Source organism: Centropristis striata, chromosome 11 (genome assembly GCF_030273125.1).
Source record: "Centropristis striata isolate RG_2023a ecotype Rhode Island chromosome 11, C.striata_1.0, whole genome shotgun sequence".
NCBI lineage: Eukaryota > Metazoa > Chordata > Actinopteri > Perciformes > Serranidae > Centropristis > Centropristis striata.
Genome location: NC_081527.1, coordinates 2,288,004 through 2,312,072, shown reverse-complemented (window position 1 = coordinate 2,312,072; position 24,069 = coordinate 2,288,004). Strand labels below are relative to the sequence as shown.

Sequence of the window (24,069 nt, the reverse complement as noted above, 5' to 3'; positions counted from 1 at the left end):
TACTTATTTAAATTTTTGAGGTACTTGTACTTTACTTGAGTATTTCCATTTTATGTAACTTTATACTTCGACTCCACATCATTTAGAGGTAAATAAGAATTCACTCGTTTTTCATTAAAAAATAATGCATGTTAAAACTTTTTTATGCACATTGAAAACACCTACATATACAATACAATGGCTTTACATGACATTGATTTTTTAATTTTATATTTTTTCCTTTTTATGAAAAATACTTTAAACTATTTTCATTCTTAAACTTTGAAATGGATCGATTTGACCCAAAACATAACAGGAGGGTTAATCAAAACTGAAACGTCCATTGATGAATTCCTTGTAAAAAAAAAAAAAATTCTATGGTTTGTGTGATATTTTTAGACAGATGCAGGTAAATAAAAATGACTTAATCCTCCTTGTGACGGACAGTCTGACCCGTGCTGACACTCACAGGTCTGACAGCTTTAACCCCCCACTCTCATCAAGGAGCAGGTGTGAGCAGTGTGTGTGTGTGTGTGTGTGTGTATGTGTGTGTGTGTGTGTGTGTGTGTGTGCTGACCTCCTTAACTCACGGCTCAAAGCAGCCATGAAACATCCTTAATCTTGTGTAATTGTTTGGCATTAAATCATTCATGTTAACGACCAGAATAACCAGCAGATTCATGAATGTAGCAGCAGAGACAGCAGACTGTCAAAGTGTCTCTTTATAGTTGTTTTGGCCTTTTGACAGTAACATTTTGTCTATTTTTGGTTGTTTTGTCCCTTTTTACAGACATTATGAGTCTCGTTGTAGGTCTCTTTGTGTCTCCTTGTAGTTATTTTTGTTTTATTTTGTAGTTGTTTTGGTCACTTTGTAGTCATTATGTGTCTCTTTGTAGTTTTTTGTGTCACTTTGTAAACAAAACAATTACAAAGTGACACAAAAAACTACAAAGAGACACAAAATGACTACAAAGTGACCAAAACAACTACAAAATAATGTAAAAAACTACAAGAAAAAAACAAAAAGAACCACAACGAGACTCATCATGCCTATAAAAGGCACAAAACATCCACAAATAGACAAAATGTTACTGCCAAATGACCAAAAAAATAACAAAGTGACATAAAACAACTAAAAAGAGAAAAAAAAACGTTCACAAAAGGTACAAAACAACCACAGACAACTACAAAAAGACCAAAGTAATTACAAAGTGACACAAAAAACTACAAAGAGACACAGAATGACTACAAAGTGACCAAAACAACTACAAAACAATGCAAAAATAACTACAAGGAGACACAAAGAGACCAAAACTAGACTCATATAGCCAATAAAACGGCACAAAACAACCAAAAATAGACAAAATATTACTGCCAAAAGACCAAAACAATAACCAAGTGACACAAAACTACACTGACATTAACAAAAAGAGGACAAACAGCTGTAGTGTGTGTGTGTCTGTTGTCTAATAAAGTTTTCTCCAGAGCTAAAACGCTGCAGCGCTTTAAGAGAATCTGATGTTAGGAGGTCGTTTCCTGTGATTCAGATCCACTGAGCCTCTCGGACTATCAGGACTTCTCATCTTCTTCTTTCTGTCCAGCGGGGACCTTGTGAACACAGTTTGGGGACTGAACGATGTTTATTCAGACATCCACACCGTCTGCCTTTATTTCCCAGACCTGAGGGGAGAGTTCAGGTTTTCTGACCTGCAGCGACTTGGTTTAATATATTGTATAATTTCCATAACTCCCTGTGATTTAAGACATTTGGAACCAACAGTCATACTGAGGGTTTCATTCAGCTGTTTGATAATCTAGTAAGTGGTGCAGAGGGGGTCTGAGAGTCCCGAGTGGTCCCCCTTCTTAACTCCGAGTGCTCTCGAGTCTCCAGCTCCTCCTCCTGCATTATGAGCCTGTCAGACTCTAAGTGGAGCTGATGTCTCACCAGAGACCCGGGTCAAAAGGCAGAATGAAACACTCAGAGGGAACTTTGAGAATGGAGACTGGGTCAAGAGTCCCTCTGGGTCTTCACTGTGTCTGCAACATAATCCACCAGTCCCCCAGTCCCCCAGTCCCCCAGTCCTCCAGTCCTCCAGTCCCCCAGTCCCCCAGTCCCCCAGTCCCCTAGTCCACCAGTCCTCCAGTCCTCCAGTCCCCCAGTCCTCCAGTCCCCTAGTCTCCTAGTCCACCAGTCCCCCAGTCTCCCAGTCCCCCAGTCCCCCAGTCCCCCATCCTCCAGTCCTCCAATAAGCAAGTCCTCCTGTCCTCCAGTCCCCCAGTCCTCCAGTCCTCCAGCCCCCCAGTCCCCCAGTCCTCCAGTCCTCCAGTCCCCCAGTCCTCCAGTCCTCCAGTTCCCCAGTCCTCCAGTCCTCCAATCCTCCAGTCCTCCAGTCCTCCAGTCCCCCAGTCCTCCAGTCCCTCAGTCCCCCAGTCCCCCAGTCCTCCAGTCCCCCAGTCTCCCAGTCCTCCAGTCCCCCAGTCCTCCAGTCCCTCAGTCCCCCAGTCCTCCAGTCCCTCAGTCCTCCAGTCCCCCAGTCCTCCAGTCCCTCAGTCCCCCAGTCCCCCAGTCCTCCAGTCCCTCAGTCCCCCAGTCCTCCAGTCCTCCAGTCCTCCAGTCCCTCAGTCCCCCAGTCCCCCAGTCCTCCAGTCCCTCAGTCCCCCAGTCCTCCAGTCCTCCAGTCCTCCAGTCCCTCAGTCCCCCAGTCCCCCAGTCCTCCAGTCCCTCAGTCCCCCAGTCCTCCAGTCCTCCAGTCCTCCAGTCCCCCAGTCCCCCAGTCTCGCAGTCCCCCAGTCCTCCAGTCCCCCAGGCCTCCAGTCCCCCAGGCCTCCAGTCTCCTAGTCCCCCAGTCCCCCAATCCTCCAGTATACATATATATATGAGTGGGTCCATTCTGCATAACAAGTACTTTTACTTTTAATACTTACAGAACATATTGATGCTGATACTTTTGTACTTTTACCTCAGTAAGTTTTGAATGCAGGACTTTTACTGTATTTAACAGTGTGTATTAGTACTTTTACTGCAGTAAAGGATCTGAATACTCATTGGGCCTTTTGTGCAACCTTTCTGTCACTTTTTAATCAAACGATAAAAACCAACAGTTCATATTATATGGATTCATATTTATCTGCAAAATAATCTGAAGTTGTTGTATTTGATGCTATGATGAACTTGTCTACATATCATATGTAGGTTTAGCTTTATTTTTATTTGCACAGTTAGAATTACATAAAATGACAAAGATAACATATAGTGTAAAGTGCAGGGAGAGGCAGAAAACCCACATGGGCTTATTTATTTAAAGCCTCCACCTGAAATTTCATAGTTATAAGAAAGTAATAAACTGATAATAGAAAAAAAAAACCCACATGTATAACATCAACAAGTTATAATGACAAAACCAAAAGCAATTAAAAACAAAATGAACATGATATAAAAGTGTATTTGTGTGTGAATTAGACTTTTAAAACAGCAGTTAAATGAGCTTTTAGACATCTTTTGAAACATATATAAATAAAGTTATTACTGTAAATAAAACGTGTATTTTCAATAAACAGTTAGTCTGGTCCTCAGAATGAACAGCAGCGGGCGGTCCGCAGCAGCAGTGGGAGGTCCGACCCGATCCGACCCGCTGCTTAAAATGACGCCAAACTAAGTTGAAGCTCTCACAAATGGTGAGAGAACAAAGTCCTCACAAGAGCAAGAAACCAGTGTGAAACCAGTGTGAAGCCAGTGTGAAACCAGTCCGGAGCGGCTCCAGTGGATTAATTAACAGACAGCAGCAACATCTGGCTGCAGGAGATGAACCCGCAACCGCTGCAGCAACATGTTTAACTGCGTCTCCAGCAGCGTGGTGAGTCCTCACAAACACTGTTAACCAGTGTTAACACACACACACACACACACACATATATACAGCGCCTAACATGTGCGATATTTATAGAGACTACTTTATCTAAACCAAAATGTTTTACTTCTCTTAAATACATTTACAGCGTTGTTTACTGCAGTATTAACATATACAGAACCATTAAAATCATTGAATCATTGAATCATTGAAAAAATGAACCTTTAGTTGTTTTTTTTACCATGACTGTATTTTTTGGTCATTTTGTGTCATTTTTGGTCATATTTGCATCTATTTTTGGTCAATTTTCAGTCTATTTCAATAATTTTGTGTCATTTTTTGCTCCTTTTTACATCTACAGTCATGGAAACATTCTTGATAATAACCAAAATGATTATTAAGAAAACCAAAAAATACACAAATTGACCAAAAAAAGATGTATAATGACCAATAAAAAGACACAATTGATAACGATTTTGGTTATGATGAATAAAACCATGTTAAATGTCTAGATATCAGCTCTCACAATAAACTCTTATCATCATATTATTTCTGTTGTTATCATTATATTTGTACATTAACAGCGTTGTTTACTGCAGTATTACAATATACAGTAGCATTAAAAATCATAACTGTAAAAAACACAGTAGACAGAATGAAAAGTAAAGTAGACGACTGTATTTTTCTATTTTGATCATCATTTTGATCAGAATCAGTCCGATACAAACGCTGTTTAAATAATTAACTTAAAGTTTTTCATACAAAACACAGAATGGAAATCAATTGTAAAACAATACATATATTAATATTATTTTTATTTAGTGTATAGAGTAATTACTTGCAATTACTAGTTATTTCTATAAAAAATAATGATGAAATTATTATCAAATTAACAGCATTTTTTTACTGGCTGTATTACAATATACAGAACCATTAAAAATCACAATGTTTAACTGTTTTTTTTATTCTTACTGTAAACAAATCAGTACTGTAAACACAACTAAAAAACAGTGTTTAATTGTTTTTATTTTACAGTAAATAAACCAGTACTGTAAACAAAAATACAGTAGTTCTACTGTAAATAATAATTACAGTAAGTTTAATTGCTGCCAATAAGTTACTGTAAAAACCACAGTTAATTATTTACAGTGTGGTTTCACTTCTGTATATATTATTTTCAGTTATACAATAAATGGGAACAGCAGAAATAGCTGATAAGAGTTTAATTTAAGAGCTGATATCTAGATATTTAACATAAAATTATCGAAATAGACACAAATTGACAAAAATAGATGTAAAATTTATCAAAAAAAGGACACAAAATTATCAAAATAGAAACAATTTGACCAAAAATGACCAATAAGTTACTGTAAAAACCACAGTTAATTCTCTACAGTGTAGTTTCACTTCTGTATTTATTATTTTCGGTTATACAATAAATGGGAACAGCAAAAGTTTGAACAATTCATATTTAATTTCCCAGAAAACAATGCCGTTCATTGTATCAAACAGCTGCTTTAGAACTGATGGGCCACACTATAATAAAATATTTTATTTACTAAACTATAATAAAATATTTTATTTACTAAACTATAATAAAATATTTTGATACAATGAATTACATTATTTTCTGGAAAATTCAGTATGAATGGTTCAAACTTTTGCTGTTTTGTGATTTTAAGTTGCTTTGGACAAAAGCGTCAAATGACAAGTAAAGCAGTAATGACTGTATTTTTAGTCTTTTTTTCTATTTCCACAATTTTGTGTCATTTTTACATCTATTTTTGTAAATTTGTGTCTTTTTTGATAATTTTGTGTCCTTTTTTTGGTCCTTTTTGCATCTATTTTTGGTCATTTTGCGTCTTTTTTTGATCAATTTTACATCTATTTTTGTCAATTTGTGTCTATTTCGATCATTTTATGTTAAATATCTAGATATCAGCTCTTATATTAAACTCTTATCAGCTATTTCTGCTGTTCCCATTTATTGTATAACCGAAAATAATATATACAGAAGTGAAACCACACTGTAAAGAATCAACTGTGATTTTTACAGTAATTTATTAGCAGCAATTAACAAGAAACTTACTGTAATTATTATTGTATTCTTATTTACAGTCCTGTTTTTATACTGTAAAATAAAAAACAATTAAACACTGTTTTTTAGTTGTGTTTACAGTACTGATTTGTTTACAGTAAGAATAAAAAACAGTTAAACATTGTGATTTTTAATGGTTCTGTATATTGTAATACAGCCAGTAAACAATGCTGTTAATTTTATAATAATTTCATCATTATTTTTATAGAAATAACTAGTAATTGCAAGTAATTACTCTATACACTAAATAAAAATAATATTAATACATTTACTGTTTTACAATTGATTTCCATTCTGTGTTTTGTATGAAAAACTTTAAGTTAATTATTTAAACAGCGTTTGTATCGGACTGATTCTGATCAAAATGATGATAAAAATAGAAAAATACAGTCGTCTACTTTACTTTTCATTCTGTCTACTGTGTTTTTATACAGTAATGTTTTAACTACTGTGATTTTGTCACATGGAGTGATTTTTATTGTAAATTATACAGAAATATAGTGTAGAAATCAAACACAGTGATGAAATGTGAATAATAAAGTAAATAACTGGAGGTTATTTACAGTGTGTGATTTGAAGGGTGTCAGCATGTGAGACAATTATGAAATTGTGATTTTATTTAAATATATGTGTTTTTCGTTATCAATACTGACTGTTATGTCCGCACAAAAAAACAACAACATTAAATTAAAGAAAAAAACCATTAATGCGCTTGTTAGAAAAGGCAGCATTGAGCAGATATTCAGCCAGAGTTTGACAAATATTTTTGACTCGTCATAATTATAATAATAATAATAATAATAATAACAGTCATGGATAAAATTAAGTGGCCTTTTATTGATAATAACCAAAAAATCATTATCAATAAAACCATGTTAAATGTCTAGATATCAGCTCTTAAATTAAACTCTTATCAGATATTTTTGTTGTCCAAACAAATGAACCTTTAGTTGTTTTTTACCATGACTGTATTTTTTGGTCATTTTGTGTCATTTTTTGGTCATATTTGCATCTATTTTTGGTCAATTTTCAGTCTATTTCAACAATTTTGTGTCATTTTTTGCTCCTTTTTACATCTACAGTCATGGAAACATTCTTGATAATAACCAAAATCATTATTAAGAAAACCAAAAAATACACAAACTTACCAAAAAAAGATGTATAATGACCAATAAAAAGACACAATTGATAATGATTTTGGTTATTATCAATAAAACCATGTTAAATATCTAGATATCAGCTCTCACAATAAACTCCTATCATCATATTATTTGTGTTGTTATCATTATATTTGTCCAAACAAATGAACCTTTAGTTGAACCAGACATTAAAATGAACAAGAAACTGAAGAAAACAACATGTTTGTTTTTTTCATGACTGTATTTTTGATCATTTTTACATCTATTTTCGGTCAATTTGTGTCTTTTGGTCATTTTTTGTGTCTTTTTGATAATTTTAACATCTATTTTTGGTCAATTTGTTTCTATTTTGATAAATTTGTGTCCTTTTTTTGGTCATTTTGCGTCTTTTTTGATAATTTTTACATCTATTTTTGTCAATTCCTGTCTATTCTGATAATTTTACATTAAATGTCTAGATATCAGCTCTTAAATGAAACTCTTATCATCATATTATTTCTGTTGTTATCATTATATTTGTCCAAACAAATGAACCTTTAGTTGAACCAGACATTAAAATGAACAAGAAACTGAAGAAAACAACATCATATTTCCTTCTTTAACAACAGCAGGAGAACCTCAGGTGTGTCTAATCAGGTTAAAGTCTGATGATGTCATCAGGTTCAGGTGGGAGGCAATCAGTGATGATCTCCTCCAGCTGGAGCAGGAGGAGCAGGAGGAGGAGCAGGAGGAGCAGATTATTTAGTCTGTCTCCTTCTTATGGTTTCATAACAAAATGAACATATTTAGTACCTATTAAGACACATGACGACACATGAATAAATGGAATAAAATGGAAAGAAACAGTTTGAGCGGATATTTTCCCGTTTTGCGGTGAACTTTGAATACTGGAGATGATATGAGCCGTGAGACAGGTCTGTGTGTGTCAGTGAGACATGTATGTGGTGTGTGTGTGTGTGTGTGTGTGTGTGTGTGTGTGTGTGTGAGACAGGATGATGTCGGGGACAGAGCAGAGACCTCCGGAGACTCTTTTCTCTCCGCTCCAACCAGGACACCCTGCAGGAGACACAGTAGGTTATATCAGCGCTACAGGGACTTTAAAGACTTTAAAGAGTTTAAAGAGTTTAAAGAGTTTAAAGAGTTAAAGAGGCCGACAGACTGTTAAAGTTGAACTGGAGACGCATTAATGACGCTTTATGTCGCTATGTGTTGTTATATATGTTGTTATATGTGTTGTTAGCTAAACACACATTAAAACCTTTTAGTTTTCCGACTTTTCTCTAAAATTCCGTCGACGAGCGAAACTAAAAAATAGGCTCTAAATGTTGTGATAGTGGCTTTATATATATATATATATATATATATATATATATATACTTATATATATATATATTTGTCCAAACAAATGAACCTTTAGTTGAACCAGACATTAAAATGAACAAGAAATTGAAGAAAACAAGGTGTTTTAATGTATTTTTTTCTATGACTGTATTTTTTGGTCATTTTTGTGTCTTTTTTGATCATTTTTACATCTTCAGTCATGGAAACATTCTTGATAATAACCAAAATCATTATTAAGAAAACCATGTTAAATGTCTAGATATTTATTTAGTTGTACCAGTCATATATATATATATATACTATATATATATATGTGTGTACTTTATTGTCATTCAGTTATATATAGAAATATTCACACTGAACGGAATTCTGATGCTTTTGCTCACAGTGACTCTGGGATGTAGACAAATAAACTATAAATATAAGATTGTAAAAATAGAATATTTAGTGTAGCAGCAAAAAGTGATGTGTGTGTGTATATATATATGTAGTCATGGAAAAAATGATTAGACTTTAGGTGTAAAAATGACTAAAAAAAAAAGACACAAAATGACGAAAAAAATAGATGTAAAAATGACACCAAATTATCAAAATGGAAACAAATTGACCAAAAATAGATGTTAAAATATATGTATTATATAATTTATTTTCTGTCACTTCTCAAAACACATTTTTACAGACTTACAGGCATTCATGTGATGTTGGTCCTTCTAACGTGTGTGTGTGTGTGTGTGTGTATAATTTTAATTTCTTCATTATTGGTTTCTTATTTTTTGGAGTTTTATCCATGTTTGTTCTGTCAAAGCACTTTGTGAACAAATTAAGGTATTATGATTATTATTATATTAGATATACTTTGTCATTCAGTTATACAGAGAAATATTCACATTGAGTGAAATTCCGATGGATTTAAGACATAAGACAAATAAAATATAAATATTTGTAATAATCGACCATAAAGATAGAATATTTATATTGTGTAGCAGCAGAGGGTGATATATATATATATATATATATATATATTAGTCATGAAAAAAATGATTAGACCAATGTTTCCATGACTGTAGATGTAAAAATGACCAAAAAAGGACACAAAATTATCAAAATACACCCAAATTGACCAAAAATAGATGTAAAAATGATCAAAAAAGACACGAAAATGACAAAAAAAAAATACAGTCATAGAAAAAATATATTAAAACACCTTGTTTTCTTCAATTTCTTGTTCATTTTAATGTCTGGTACAACTAAAGGTTCATTTGTTTGGACAAATATAATGATAACAACAACAATATCTGATAAGAGTTTAATTTAAGAGCTGATATCTAGACATTTAACATGGTTTTATTGATATTAACCAAAATCATTATGAATAAAACCATGTTAAATGTCTAGATATCAGCTCTTACATTAAACTCTTATCAGATATTTCTGTTGTTGACTTTATTGTCATTCACTTATACAAAGAAATATTCACATTGAATTAAATTCCGATGCATTTGCTCACAATACTCTGGGAAGTAAGACAAATAAAATATAAATATGAAACTGTAAGAATAGAATATTTATATTGCGTGTATATTGAGTGTAGCAGAAAGTGGTGTGTGTGTGTGTGTGTATATATATATATATATATATATATATATATATAACATTTAGTAAAAGCTGGTGTTAACTCTATGGAGTTTTGGTCTGCGCTTGTTAGCCAGCAGAGAGCGCTGCAGGCCTTCACTTCCTGGAGGAGAGATGATATTTAACTCTAGTTTTGTTCTATTTCCTCCATGTCTGACTCCTTCCATCCTGCCTGTATTCACCACTTAAAACATGCTGAAATACCATGTTGGTATATTTTTCACCTATATGACCTGATAATAATAATAATAGATTTTTTATTCTGACTTACTGGATCAACATTTAGAACCAAAAAGAAACAAAGAAAAACCAACATAAATGTGATCTTGTGATTGTGTGTGATCCTGTCATCAACTCTGGTTTTTATTCTAGTGGGACTCTGTTTGATTTGGCTCTGGTGTGTTTAGCCCAACAATTTTAGTCATTTTGTGTCTTTTTTTACTTATTTTGTATCTTTTTTTGGTCATTTTTTAGTCATTTTGTGTCTTTTTTTGGTTATTTTGTGTCTTTTTTTGTCTTTTTTTAGTCATTTTGTGTCTTTTTTTGTCTTTTTTTAGTCATTTTGTGTCTTTTTTTTGTCATTTTGTCTTTTTTTTTGGTTATTTTGTGTTTAGTCATTTTGTGTAGTTTTTTGGTCATTTTGTGTGTTTTTTTTTAGTAATTTTGTGTCTTTTTTTGGTCATTTTGTGTCATTTTGTGTCTTTTTTTTGTCATTTTGTGTCATTTTGTGTCTTTTTAAAAAAAAACATTTTGAGTCTTTTTTTGGTCATTTTGTGTCTTTTTGTCTTTTTTGTCATTTTGTGTTTTGTTTTTTTAAGTCTTTTTGTGTCTTTTTTAGTCATTTTGAGTCTGAAACTGATTTTCACCTATATGACCTGATAATAATAATAATTGATTCTTTATTCTGACTTACTGGATCAACATTTAGAACCAAAAAGAAACAAAGAAAAACCAACATAAATGTGATCTTGAATCTTTTAAAAAAAACTTCCAAATCACTATCATGCTCGATGAAGAATCTTAAATGTTGCAAATGTGAATTTTGTCTTATCATTTTGCCTTTTTTTAAAAACTTATTTTGTGTCTTTTTTATAATTTTTGGTTAATTTTGTGTATTTTTTGGTAATTCTGTGCCTTTTTTGTGTGTCTTTTTTAGTCATTTTGTGTCTTTTTTTGGTCATTTTGTGTCTTTTTTTTGTCATTTTCTTGTCTTTTCGTGTCTTTTTTTGTTACTTTGTGTCTTTTTTTGTAATTTTTGGTTAATTTTGTGTATTTTTTGGTAATTCTGTGCCTTTTTTGTGTCTTTTTTAGTCATTTTGTGTCTTTTGTTGTCTTTTTTTTGTCATTTTCTTGTCTTTTCGTGTCTTTTTTTGTTATTTTGTGTCTTTTTTTTAGTCATTTTGTGTCTTTTTCGGTCATTTTGTATATTTTTTAGTCCTTTGGTCCAACATAAAATGTGATTTTGAATCTTTTTTTAACTTTCAAAACACTATCATGCTCAATAAAGAATTGTAAATGTGTCAAATGTGACCAAAGGTGTCAAATCTACCATATAAGAGGGTTCCATCCAGTTCTATCATTTGATACTAAATCTATTTGAGCTTGTCTCCAGTTTTACTTGGTATATCATCATCAAACTGAAACTGGCCTCATGGAGTTTACAGCCAGAACTTTAGAGGTAAATGTACAGTAGGGCTCCACGCTGCTTTGTTTTCTAGTCTGGTTCTGTGTGTCCTCAGGGTTCTTCTGGTCCTGATGATCTCTTCGAGGAGGACTGTTACTCTCCGTCCTCTCTGTCCTCGTCCTCCTCGGCGTCTGTCCCCACCGTGGTGTCTCTGCCGGGGAAGACTCTGTGTTCGTCCTGCGGCCTGGAGATCCTGGACAGATACCTGCTGAAGGTGAGGCTGCAGCTAGATACATGCTCTGTTCAAAAGAAGAGAATAAACACGACATTTACTTCATATTTTACCTTACCCATTCTTTTTCTAGTGCAAACGCCATTAAAAGGCTAAAAAATACCTTTTATTAGAAATATTAACCATAAAATGGAAGTTGAAATCTGCAAACTAATCACTGCAAAAAAACTACTCTGTGCATTCCCATCAAGGAATTATTATTTCACTATAACTATTGGGAAAAAATATTTGGGTTTTATTACTTTTTTGTTGTCTTTTTTTTTGTAATTTTGTCTTTTTTTTTTGGTCATTTTGTGTCTTTTTTTTCATTTTGTGTCTTTCTTTAGTCATTTTGTCCTTTTTTTGTAATTTTGTGTCTTATTTTTAGTCATTTTGTGTCTTTTTTTAGTCATTTTGTCCTTTTTGTAATTTTGTGTCTTTTTTTAGTCATTTTGTCTTTTTTTGTCCTTTCGTATCTTTTTTGGTCATTTTGTTGTTTTATTCCTTTTTTTCTCTTGAAATGAGGCCGAAAATTATATATCAATGTGTTGGTCATGAGGTGCTTTAAAAGGTGAAAAAAAAAGTTGTTGTTAATTTTTTTTCTGCATGTCCTTAAACCAGTCTGATGTCATGGGGTCCTTTTTGAGGACCATGTATGGGTATATAGCTGACAGGAGGACTAGTGTCGAGGGTTAATATGTGTAAAATATGAGTTTTCATCCATATCTGATGAAGATCTCGTCTTCTTCTCCTCTCAGGTGAACAACTTGTGTTGGCATGTCCGCTGTCTGTCCTGCAGCGTCTGTAACACGTCACTGGGACGACACGTCAGCTGCTTCATCAAGGACAAACAAGTCTTCTGTAAACTCGACTACTTCAGGTCAGTTACACCTGGTTTAACCCGTCATGGCCTCCTCAAATTTACTCTCACACTCTCGTGCAACGTTATTATAGTTAACGGAAACTAGAGTTGAAAAAAACATTTTCGTTAACTGAAATAAAAATAAGAGTTTTTAAAAAAAAACAATAACTGAAACTGTATTTTGTGGTTACAAAACTAACTAAAATTATAGTGAAATGTCCTTCGTTTTCGTCTTTGTCAACTTTTTTCATCCGTAAACCTTTTTGGTTGATATGAAATCTATTTCATCTATCTGGTTTTATGACTTAATAAACTTATTGGGGCTGAGATGGATCAGACAAAGGAAATAAAGGAAACATTTATTGTGACCTTATTGAATCTGGACCCAACAAATACCCCATTACAACACAACTACAACTAATAAAAACTAAACTAAAACTAATAAAAACTAAACTAAAACTAATAAAAACTAAACTACAACTAATAAAAACTAAACTACATCTAATAAAAACTAAACTAAAACTAATAAAAACTAAACTACAACTAGTAAAAACTAAACTAAAACTAAGCATTTTCCAAAAAAATGTCTAATATCATGTTCCACTTGGTCGAGGTGTTTTTTTTACCTTTGCTGGGCAGGGCTCCATGCTGCTGAACGTGGACACAAAATTATCAAAAAAAGAAACAAAATTATTAAAGACACAAAATTATCAAAAAAGAAACAAAATTATTAAAGACACAAAATTACCAAAAAAGACACAAAATTATCAAAAAAAGACACAAAATTATTAAAAAAGACACAAAATTACCAAAAAAAGACACAAAATTATTAAAAAAGACACAATTACCAAATAAGACACAAAATTATCAAAAAAAGACACAATTATCAAAAAAGACACAAAATTATTAAAAAAGACACAAAATTAGCAAAAGACACAAAATTATTTAAAAAGACACAAAATTAGCAAAAAAAGACACAAAATTAGCAAAAAAGACACAAAATTAGCAAAAAAGACACAATTACCAAAAAAGACACAAAATTAGCAAAAAAGACACAAAATTAGCAAAAAAGACACAAAATTACCAAAAAATGATCAAAAAAGACACAAAATTACCAAAAAAAGACACAAAATTATCAAAAAAAGACACAAAATTATTAAAGATGCAGAATTACCAAAAAAAAGACATACAATTATTTAAAAAACTTCAGGTTTTAGGGGCTTATTTTAAGGTTTTACAGGCTTTTTTTCCAGGCATTTTAGGCGTTAAAATTGGTTAAAGTTCACATGTCTGTTTGAGACGAGAATGAGTGTTTCTTACTGATCACTCACCAGATCTCCTCTGTTCCTCCTCCTCATCCTCCTCCTTCTGCTCTTCCTCCTTCTGCTCCTGCAGGAGGTACGGGACCCGCTGTGCTCGTTGTGGCCGTAACATCCACTCCGGTGACTGGGTGCGGAGGGCCCGGGGCAGCTCCTTCCACCTGGCCTGTTTCTCCTGCTGCTCCTGTAAGAGGCAGCTCTCCACCGGGGAGGAGTGTGGCCTCCTGGAGAACCGGGTGTTCTGCAGGCCGCATTATGACGTCATGATGGAGAACATCAAGCGGGCCAAGGAGAACGGTGAGGACGTGTTGAACGACTCCTCTTTTATATCTATATAACATTATATATAACTTTATTGACACGTTGCCGTGGAAACTCTTTCAGAACAAACAAACCCAGGACTTTCACCCAAGAGACGTAACAAAACAACAACATAAAATTACCAAAAAAGACACAAAATTACCAAAAAGAAAGATGCAAAAACATGTGAAATGATTAAAAAAATTACATAAAATGACCAAGAATAAACCTTAAATGTTTCCCAGCAGAACACCCAGGAAGACATTTAAAACAGGAGGCGTAAAATGACGTAAAACACACACAGAGACACAGAATTAGCAAAAAAAAGTCATAAGAGACCAACAAAAAATGTAAAATGACCAAAAAGGGACATTAAATGACATGATAATGAAAAAGACAGAAAAATGACCCAAAAAAGATGTGAAATTACAAAAAGAGACACAAAGTTACCAAAAAACATGTTAAAATTACCAAAAATTACAAACTGCTAAACGTCCTTTTATATATCTATATAACGTTATATATAACTTTATTGGCACGTTGCCATGGATACGCATTGTTCTGCTTCTCTCCTGATGACGGCTTGCCTTGTCAGTGACCTGTCAATCAAAGGTAGCCCCGCCCCCAAATCATACGATTCTTTATCTTCTATTTTCTTCTAAATGGGGCCATTATTTACACTATTAACATCAGATTGTCTTGAAGAAGATGTTTTACTAGTGATTGAGAACATAATGTTGTCCTAAAAAACATTTCTGAGCTAATAAATCAAGTGACAAGTTTTCTCATTTTGTATTGAAATGAATGGACCCAAATGCTTCTGCAGCCCCCGTCAGTGCCCCTGACCAGGAGGTTGCCACCTGGTTAGAGTTGTGGGATATACGAACTGTGCTGCAAAAGTCTTTTTACATTAAGTTGTTGTTTTGAACATTACTATTGACTAAAACAACAACATTCCTGTTTTTAGACTTTTTAAAATCATTTTTAGTCTTTGATTGTTTTTAGTCTTTGTTTGTTTTTATTCTTTGTTTGATTGTTTTTAGTCTTTTTTTTAATCGTTTTTAGTCTTTTTTTAATCGTTTTTAGTCTTTGTTTGTTTTTAGTCTTTGTTTCATTGAAGAACATTAATTTGTTTCCTTTGTGCTGGTTTTGGCCCTCAGTTCTTTGATGTGGTAAAGTAGTGCATCATCTGCATAACTATGGTAACTTTTCTGAGGTAATAAATCAAGTGACAAGTTTTCTCATTTTGCATTGAAATGAATGGACCAAAATGCTTCTGCAGCCACACTTAGCACCCCCCTGCTGGGATTTATAGTAGAATACAGCTTAATTAAGGCACTTCCTGGTTTGCCTCCCTGCTCAAACCAGGAGGTTGCCGCCTGGTCAGTACAATGTGCAGCAAGTCTTTCCAGAAGCTTTGCCCTGATTAACGTGAATATCTGTTAATTTATATTTATTTAAAATAGTTCTATGACCCTAGCAACATGCTGTGTGTCTCGTCTAACAGAGGAATCAAAGTTAGAGGAAGATGTTTCGGAGAAAGACGAGTGCAGCTCGATGCCCAGACCTGCTAAGAGAGCCAGGACCAGCTTCACTGTGGACCAGCTGCAGGTACAGGACCACTTTACTTAGTGTAATTGACTTCCACTAAAATGTGACGAGCTTAAGAGCAAAATGTTATCTTACTACTTCTCATAACATTATTTTTAGTTATGTATTGTGTATAAGGAGTGTATCTATTTAAAATGCATTTTGGTGCTACCACAATTTATTGTTTTATTTAGGTTTTTGTTTTTTTCTTTAACCCTGTGGAGTCTCCAAAAGCTCCAAATAATCCAGACTTGTTGCCTCCATCAGACTAGAAAACAAAGCAGCGTGGAGCCCTACTGTAAATTTACATTTTATGTTGGATGAAAGGACTAAAAAAGACACAAAATGACCAAAAAAGACACACAAAAAGACACAAAATGACTAAAAAAAGACACAAAATGACTTAAAATGACACAAAATGACTAAAAAAAGACACAAAATGACCAAAAAAGACACAAAATGAGAAGACAAAATGACCAAAAAACCCCACAGAAGACACAAAATGACCTAAAAAGACACAAAATCACTAAAAAAAGACACAAAAAGACTTAAAAAAAAGACACAAAATGACTAGAAATTACTGAGTCTGTAAAAGCTCCAAATAATCCAGACTTGTTGCCTCCATCAGAGTATAAAACAAAGCAGCGTGGAGCCCTACTGTACATTTACCTCTAAAGTTCTGGCTGTAAACTCCATGAGGCCAGTTTCAGTTTGATGATGATATATCAAGTAAAACTGGAGACAAGCTCAAATAGATTTAGTATCAAATGATAGAACTGGATGGAACCCTCTTATATGGTAGATTTGACACCTTTGGTCACATTTGACACATTTAAAATTCTTTATTGAGCATGATAGTGTTTTGAAAGTTAAAAAAAAAAGATTCAAAATCACATTTTATGTTGGACTAAAGGTTGTCATTTTTTAGTTATTTTGTGTCTTATGTCTTTTCTTGGCCATTCTGTCTTTTTTTTGGTAATTTTTTGTGCCTTTTTTAAGTCATTTTGTGTCTTTTTTTTTGTCATTTTGTGTATTTTTTGGCCATTTTATGTGTTTTTATAGTCATTTTGTGTATTTTTTTGTGTGTCTTTTTTGGTCATTTTTTGTGTCTTTTTTGTCATGTTTTTTTGGTCTTTTTTTGTCATTTTGTGTCTTTATTAGTCATTTTTGATCATTATGTGTCCTTTTTTTAGTAATTTTGTGTCTTTTTTTTTGGTCATTTTGTCTTTTTTTAATTCATTTTGTGTCTTTTTTTGGTCATTTTGTGTCTTCTGTGTTTTTTGGGGTCATTTTTTGTCTTTCTGTGTCTTTCTTTAGTGATTTTTGATCATTTTGTGTCTTTTTTAGTCCTTTAGTCCAACATAAAATGTGATTTTGAATCTTTTTTTTAACTTTCAAAACACTATCATGCTCAATAAAGAATGTTAAATGTGTCAAATGTGACCAAAGGTGTCAAATCTACCATATAAGAGGGTTCCATCCAGTTCTATCATTTGATACTAAATCTATTTGAGCTTGTCTCCAGTTTTACTTGGTATATCATCATCAAACTGAAACTGGCCTCATGGAGTTTACAGCCAGAACTTTAGAGGTAAATGTACAGTAGGGCTCCACGCTGCTTTGTTTTCTAGTCTGATGGAGGCAACTAGTCTGGATTATTTGGAGCTTTTTGAGGCTCCAGAAGGTTTTAATGTTTTTCTCTCTGTCTTCTACATGTGAAGGTGATGCAGACTCAGTTTGCTAAAGACAACAACCCAGACGCTCAGACCCTCCAGAAGCTGGCGGAGAGGACCGGGCTGAGCCGAAGAGTCATTCAGGTACACAAACTGCTGCTGAGGCTCGAATTCTCCTGCAGACAAAGTGACAAATAACTGGATGAGGAGAGAGAATCATGTGTTTCTGCAGTCAGGCTGCAGGACTTCTGTCACAAGCTCTATCTGCAGCTTATTTTTTATCATTGCACTTAAAATAAAATCTGTTTTACTGTCCATATATATGTTGTGCAACCAGTTAGTGCTAAACCATGACAGTAAAAGACGTAAAATGATGAATGAGTTAATTCAGTTTCAGTAAAACAGTGTTGTTGTTTTTTTTTTTTTTTTTACATTTTTGTTTTTTTTAAATACATTACTCCACTGTAAAATACACTGGCACCGTGTTTGTAGCAAACATATACTGTATAATATATATACAAGCCATCACTTTTGCATTTATTTTTTGTAAAAATACTTTTTCTCACTGTGAAATGTACTAAACACCATATCTCTAACAGAAATATACTGTAATATTTAATGGTAAAATCTTTAATTTATGCAGCATTTATAAAGTATTGTCAATTATATGGAAGAACAGCGTTATTTTTGATGGAAAAACTTATTTTTTATTCTCATTTTTTTGACTTTTTATCTCATAATTATGACTTTTAATCTCGTAATTTTGACTAAAAATGCTTTTTCTCACTGTTAAATGTACTAAACATCAGATCTCTAACAGAAATATACTGTAATATTTAATGGTAAAATCTTTAATTTATGCAGCATTTATAAAGTATTTTCTTGTCAATTATATGGCAGAACTACGGAAGCCCTGAACCGCAAGTGAAGAATTTTTTTTTTGAGATGTTATCTTGTTATTTCGAGATAATACACATATGTAAAAAAATATTATTTTTTTTTAAAAGCATTTTTTTTTTTTTTACATAGGTGTGTTATCTCGAAATAACGAGATATTATCTCGAAATAATGAGATAATATCTGAAGAAAAAAAATATATTTTTTTTTTTACATATGTGTATTATCTCGAAATAATGAGATATGACCTCGAAATAACAAGATAACATCTCAAAAAAAATTTCTTCACTTGCGGTTCAGGGCTTCCGTACAGAACAGCGTTTCTTTTGATGGCAAAACTTTTTATTTTTTAACATTAAAAAATTGAATAAAATGGCAATCTTAGACGTGAAATCAACAGTGCTAATATCATTTTACCGTAATATTTTTAAAAAGTTGCACCGTACTTATTACGGTAAAGTTCTGGCAACCACAGCTGCTGGTTTTTACCGTAAAAACAACAGGTTTTCACGGTGTCCATCATTAACTCTCCTGCGTCCAGGTTTGGTTTCAGAACTGTCGAGCTCGTCAGAAGAAGTACATCAGCCCAAACTCCGCCTCCTCCACCTTGATGACATCACTGGCTCCTGGTCAGCTGACTCCGCCTCTGATGGAGGATCTGCAGTACACCACCTACCTTTCTCCTGATGCTCCGCTCCTCACAACGCTCACTTATATGGACGGTGAGACACACACACACACACACATCACTATATAATACAGAATGTACACAGCTAGCAATATACAGGTACAGCTCCAAAAACTAGAATATCAGGAAAAAGTTCAATATTTCCTGTCAGTTATTTCAGAAAGTGAAATTCATACATTATATAGATTCATTACACATAGAGCGAAATATTTCAAGCCTGTTTTTCTTGTTATTTTGTTGATTGATTCTGGCTGAGAGAGAATAAAAAAAGACACAAAATGACCAAAAAAAGACAAGATTACAGTAAGAGTTAGGCTTCCTTTTGCATGAATTACTGCATTAATACGCCGTTGACTCACATATTCAACTTCTGATCAATATTCTCATTTTCTGAGACACTGAGTTTTGTGTCTCTTTTTGGTCTTTGTGTCTTTTTTTGTGTCACTTTTGGTCATTTTTGTATCTTGTTTTTGTAATTTTATGTCTCTTTTTTTGGTAATTTTATGCATTTCCTTGGTAACAAAATTAGAATATCATGAAAAAATTCAATATTTTCAGTCAATTATTTCAGAAAGTGAAACTCGTACATTATATAGATTATATATTATATTTTTCTTGTAATTTTGATGATTCTGGCTTAGAGAGAATGAAAACACAAAACTCAGTGTGTCACAAAATGTGAATGTTGATCAGAAGTTGAATATGTGAGTCAACACGATATTAATGCAGTAATTCATGCAAAAGGAAGCCTAACTCTTACGGTGATTAAGTGTCTTTTTTGGTATTTTTGTTTCTTTTTTTGGTCATTTTGTCTCTCTCTATTTTGTCATTGTCTTCTGTCATTTTCTCTTTTTTTTGGTAATTTTATGTACTTCCTTGATATTTTGTGTGTCTTTTGGTCATTTATGTCTCTTTTTGGTCATTTTGTGTCTTTTTGGTCATTTTATGTCTTTTTGTTGTTGTCATTTTACGTCCTTTTTTGGTAATTTTATGTATTTCCTTGGTAACAAAGGATGATAAATCCTATTACACTCAATCATTTTAAAGATTACAGGTACCTCTGAAAGAAAATTGAATTTTTTCATGATATTTCAATTTTTTAAATCATTTCAGAAAGTGAAACTCGTACATTATATAGATTCCTTACACATAGATTGAAAAAAATTCAAGCCTGTTTTTCTAGGAATTTTGATGATTCTGACTTAGAGATAATGAAAACACTTTTTCACCATATTCTAGTTTTTTAGATGTACCTGTACAGTATCTATACAAAAGTTTCCATTGCATCCATTTTTTTAGAAACGTGTATTGTTCCAGAAATAACTTGCTGATTAAGCGTCTTAATTAATAATTTTTCTCATTGAATGAACTGTTCAGTCCAGAGTCCAGACCCTCTGATGCTTCAGCCGCTCGTATCCCATTCGCTGACACAGCTGCCAGTCAGCCACGCCTGAGCTAGAGCCCGCCTCCCAAACCCAAGGCAGACCGTGATTGGCTGATGGGAAGAAGATGATGATGATGAGCACCATTTACTCTTTAATCAAAAGCTCGTATGAAGATTGGAAGACTTTAATTCAAACTGTCCAAACAGTAAACGATGAGTTTAATTTTTCACGGCCTTGTTAATTAATTTCATCCAATTATACAGATTCAGAGGTAAGAATCTGATTTGTCAAGTGATTTATATGTGAGATGATAAAACTTTTGTTAATATGTATATGTAATGCATTTATTTGTGTTTAATTTATTTGGAGAATATGATGAGATAAGTCACTTTGTTGGTGTAAAACTGAGTGTCGGTTTGGTTTTCAGTTTGGTTATTTAAGGATGTTTGAGGATAATGAAATGGTCAGAAGACACAGAGAGAGTTTGGGGCGATTCTCCTCCGTAAAGACGACTTTCTTCAGTTTATTCTGCTCATGAAGACACATAGATTCTCCTTATTAACTCTTCAATCTGTTTCATCTTCTCAAAACATCCACATGTCTGATTTTGGATAAAGATGCCTTTCAGTAGATAAGATTCAGTGTTAAGCACAGATTAAAAAGTGATAGAAGCAGATGTTTGAAGTGCACATGGGGGATGGATTCACATTACATGTTACTGGAATTAAAGTTCATGGCTGCAACAAAAAGCTTTGTTTGTTTCTTGTTAAAATGTACTTTTTCTCTCTCCAGGATTTAATTATGTCCTTTAAACCTGTGGAGTGTCCAGAAGCTCCAAATAATCCAGACTTGTTGCCTCCATCAGACTAGAAAACAAAGCAGCGTGGAGCCCTACTGTACATTTACCTCTAAAGTTCTGGCTGTAAACTCCATGAGGCCAGTTTCAGTTTGATGATGATATACCAAGTAAAACTGGAGACAAGCTCAAATAGATTTAGTATCAAATGATAGAACTGGATGGAACCCTCTTATATGGTAGATTTGACTCCTTTGGTCACATTTGACACATTTACAATTCTTTATTGAGCATGATAGTGTTTAGAAAGTTAAAAAAAATTATTCAAAATCACATTTTATGTTGGACTAAAGGACTAAAAGACACAAAATGACCAAAAAAAGACACAAAATGTAAAAAAAAAAAAAGACACAAAATGGCCAAAAAACCCCACAAAATGACAAAAAAAAAGACACAAAATGACCAAAAAAGACACAAAATGTAAAAAAAGACACAAAAAGACACAAAATGACCACGAAAAAAGACACAAAATGACTAAAAAAAACCCACAAAATGACCAAAAAGACACACAAAAAGACAGAAAATGACCAAAAAAGACAGAAAATGTCTAAAAAAAACCCACAAAATGACCAAAAAAGACAGAAAATGTCAAAAAAAAAACACAAAATGACCAAAAAAGACACAAAATGACCAAAAAAAGACAGAAAATTATCAAAAAAGACACAAAATATCTAAAAAAAAGACACAAAATGTGTAAAAAACGACACAAAATGTCAAAAAAAGACACAAAATGACCAAAAAAAATACACAAAATGACCCAAATTGTTCAACTAAACACACCAGAGCCAAATCAAACAGAGTCCCACTAGAATAAAACCAGAGTTGATGACAGGATCACACACAATCACAAGATCACATTTATGTTGGTTTTTCTTTGTTTCTTTTTGGTTCTAAATGTTGATCCAGTAAGTCAGAATAAAAAATCTATTATTATTATCAGGTCATACAGGTGAAAAATATACCAACATGGTATTTCAACATGTTTTAAGTGGTGAATACAGGCAGGATGGAAGGAGTCAGACATGGAGGAAATAGAACAAAACTAGAGTTAAATATCATCTCTCCTCCAGGAAGTGAAGGCCTGCAGCGCTCTCTGCTGGCTAACAAGCGCAAATGAATAAATATCAGCTTTGATAAATCACCTAAATTATCTTGGTATAACTCTTAACTCTGTTACATCTCCCAGATATTAATATATTCCTTAATTAATTAATAAATTGCAGATTTGTGCACGTTTCAATCAATCAATCAATCAATCGACCAATCATGCAAGAGAAATGTAACACAAAGTGCTTCACATAAAGGAGAAAATAATAATAATAATAAAAACAAGCAAACACCCTCCATCCCATTAAAAACAAAGCACTTAAAACTGAGGAAACACTGGAGGCAGCTCAGAAATTAATTAGATAAAATAAATAAAAATAAAATAAAAAATAATAAAAAAGTAATAAAGCTAGATAAAAAAGATGAAAATGAATAATTAAAAAGTAGAGCATGATAAAATATATATAAAATAGACAAATAATAGCAAATAAATCAATAAAAGAGAATATTTTGTCACACTAAGATGCATGAGCAGAAAAATATTTTAAAATGTTTTTTGTTCTAACTTTAATATTATTAAAAGGCCAAAAGACCTGAAGGTCCTCTAGTAATATTACATTTGGTTTGATTTTGGAGGGTAACTTATTACAATTTCTGTTTAATAATTTGATAGCACTAGCTAAATATTTCTTGCAAAAATGTAAATTCCTCCAAACTATTCCACAACTATTTGAAAGAATTATCCATTTTCTTAGATTCGTTAAAATTGAGTTTAAGGCTTAAAAATGCTTTTCTTCTTTATGAAAGTTTATCAGACCTTTCTTTTTAATCCCAGCACAGATGGAAATTAAAGAATTATTTTTTATTTTATTTTATTTTATTTTATTGGCTTTCATTGTCTTTCTGCACTGTTTTACTGACTCTTCCGCTCAGTTTCAAATTGTATCATTGTGAGAAATATTTTGTGCTTTTAGTCAGTGATAGAAGAAGTATTCAGCTCCTTTACTGCAGTAAAAGTACTAATACACACTGTGAAATGACTCCACTACAGTAAAAGTCCTGCATTCAAAACTTACTGAAGTAAAAGTACAAAAGTATCAGCATCAAAATGTACTTAAAGTATCAAAAGTAAAAGTACTTGTTAGGCAGAATGAACCCACTCAGATTGTTTTATATTGTCTAAATATATGATTAGATTGTATGGATGCATACATGTAAGCAGCCTTTTAATTTTGTAAAGATCGGGTTAATTTTGACTACTTTATATACGGTTATAAGGTTTAATTTATAAAAAAATGTCTAATCCCTTTAAATTGATCAAATTTTTCATGTTAAATCTCGACTTGTAAAGTAACTAAAGCTGTCAGATAAATGTAGTGGAGTAAAAAATACAATATTTGCCTCTAAATGTGGTGAAGTAGAAGTATAAAGTTATTTAAAATGGAAATACTCCAGTAAAGTACAAGTACCTCAAAATTGTACTTAAGTACAGTCAGGGCTAAAAACTCGGAACTAAATTC

At 32.9% G+C, this 24,069-nt stretch overlaps 1 protein-coding gene across 1 annotated transcript; it reads left to right on the top strand.

Annotated features, from left to right (window-relative positions):
* The first annotated feature begins 8,009 nt into the window (after positions 1-8,009).
* LOC131980383 (LIM/homeobox protein Lhx8-like) lies at positions 8,010-21,395 on the top strand. Its single transcript, XM_059344621.1, has 8 exons — positions 8,010-8,134; positions 11,777-11,935; positions 12,691-12,812; positions 14,190-14,410; positions 15,921-16,024; positions 17,725-17,820; positions 19,115-19,295; positions 20,639-21,395. Exons 1-8 carry the CDS (start codon positions 8,057-8,059, stop codon positions 20,713-20,715), a joined length of 1,038 nt encoding a protein of 345 aa, XP_059200604.1. The 5' UTR covers positions 8,010-8,056; the 3' UTR covers positions 20,716-21,395.
* Positions 21,396-24,069: the final 2,674 nt, after the last annotated feature.

Bases quoted from the DNA above. Each gene is read 5' to 3' on its own strand.
- LOC131980383 (XM_059344621.1), top strand. From the start codon at position 8,057: ATGATGTCGGGGACAGAGCAGAGACCTCCGGAGACTCTTTTCTCTCCG. The intron at 8,135-11,776 runs GTAGGTTATATC...GTGTGTCCTCAG, and splicing joins GACACCCTGCAGGAGACACA to GGTTCTTCTGGTCCTGATGA. The intron at 19,296-20,638 runs GTGAGACACACA...TGAACTGTTCAG, and splicing joins AACGCTCACTTATATGGACG to TCCAGAGTCCAGACCCTCTG.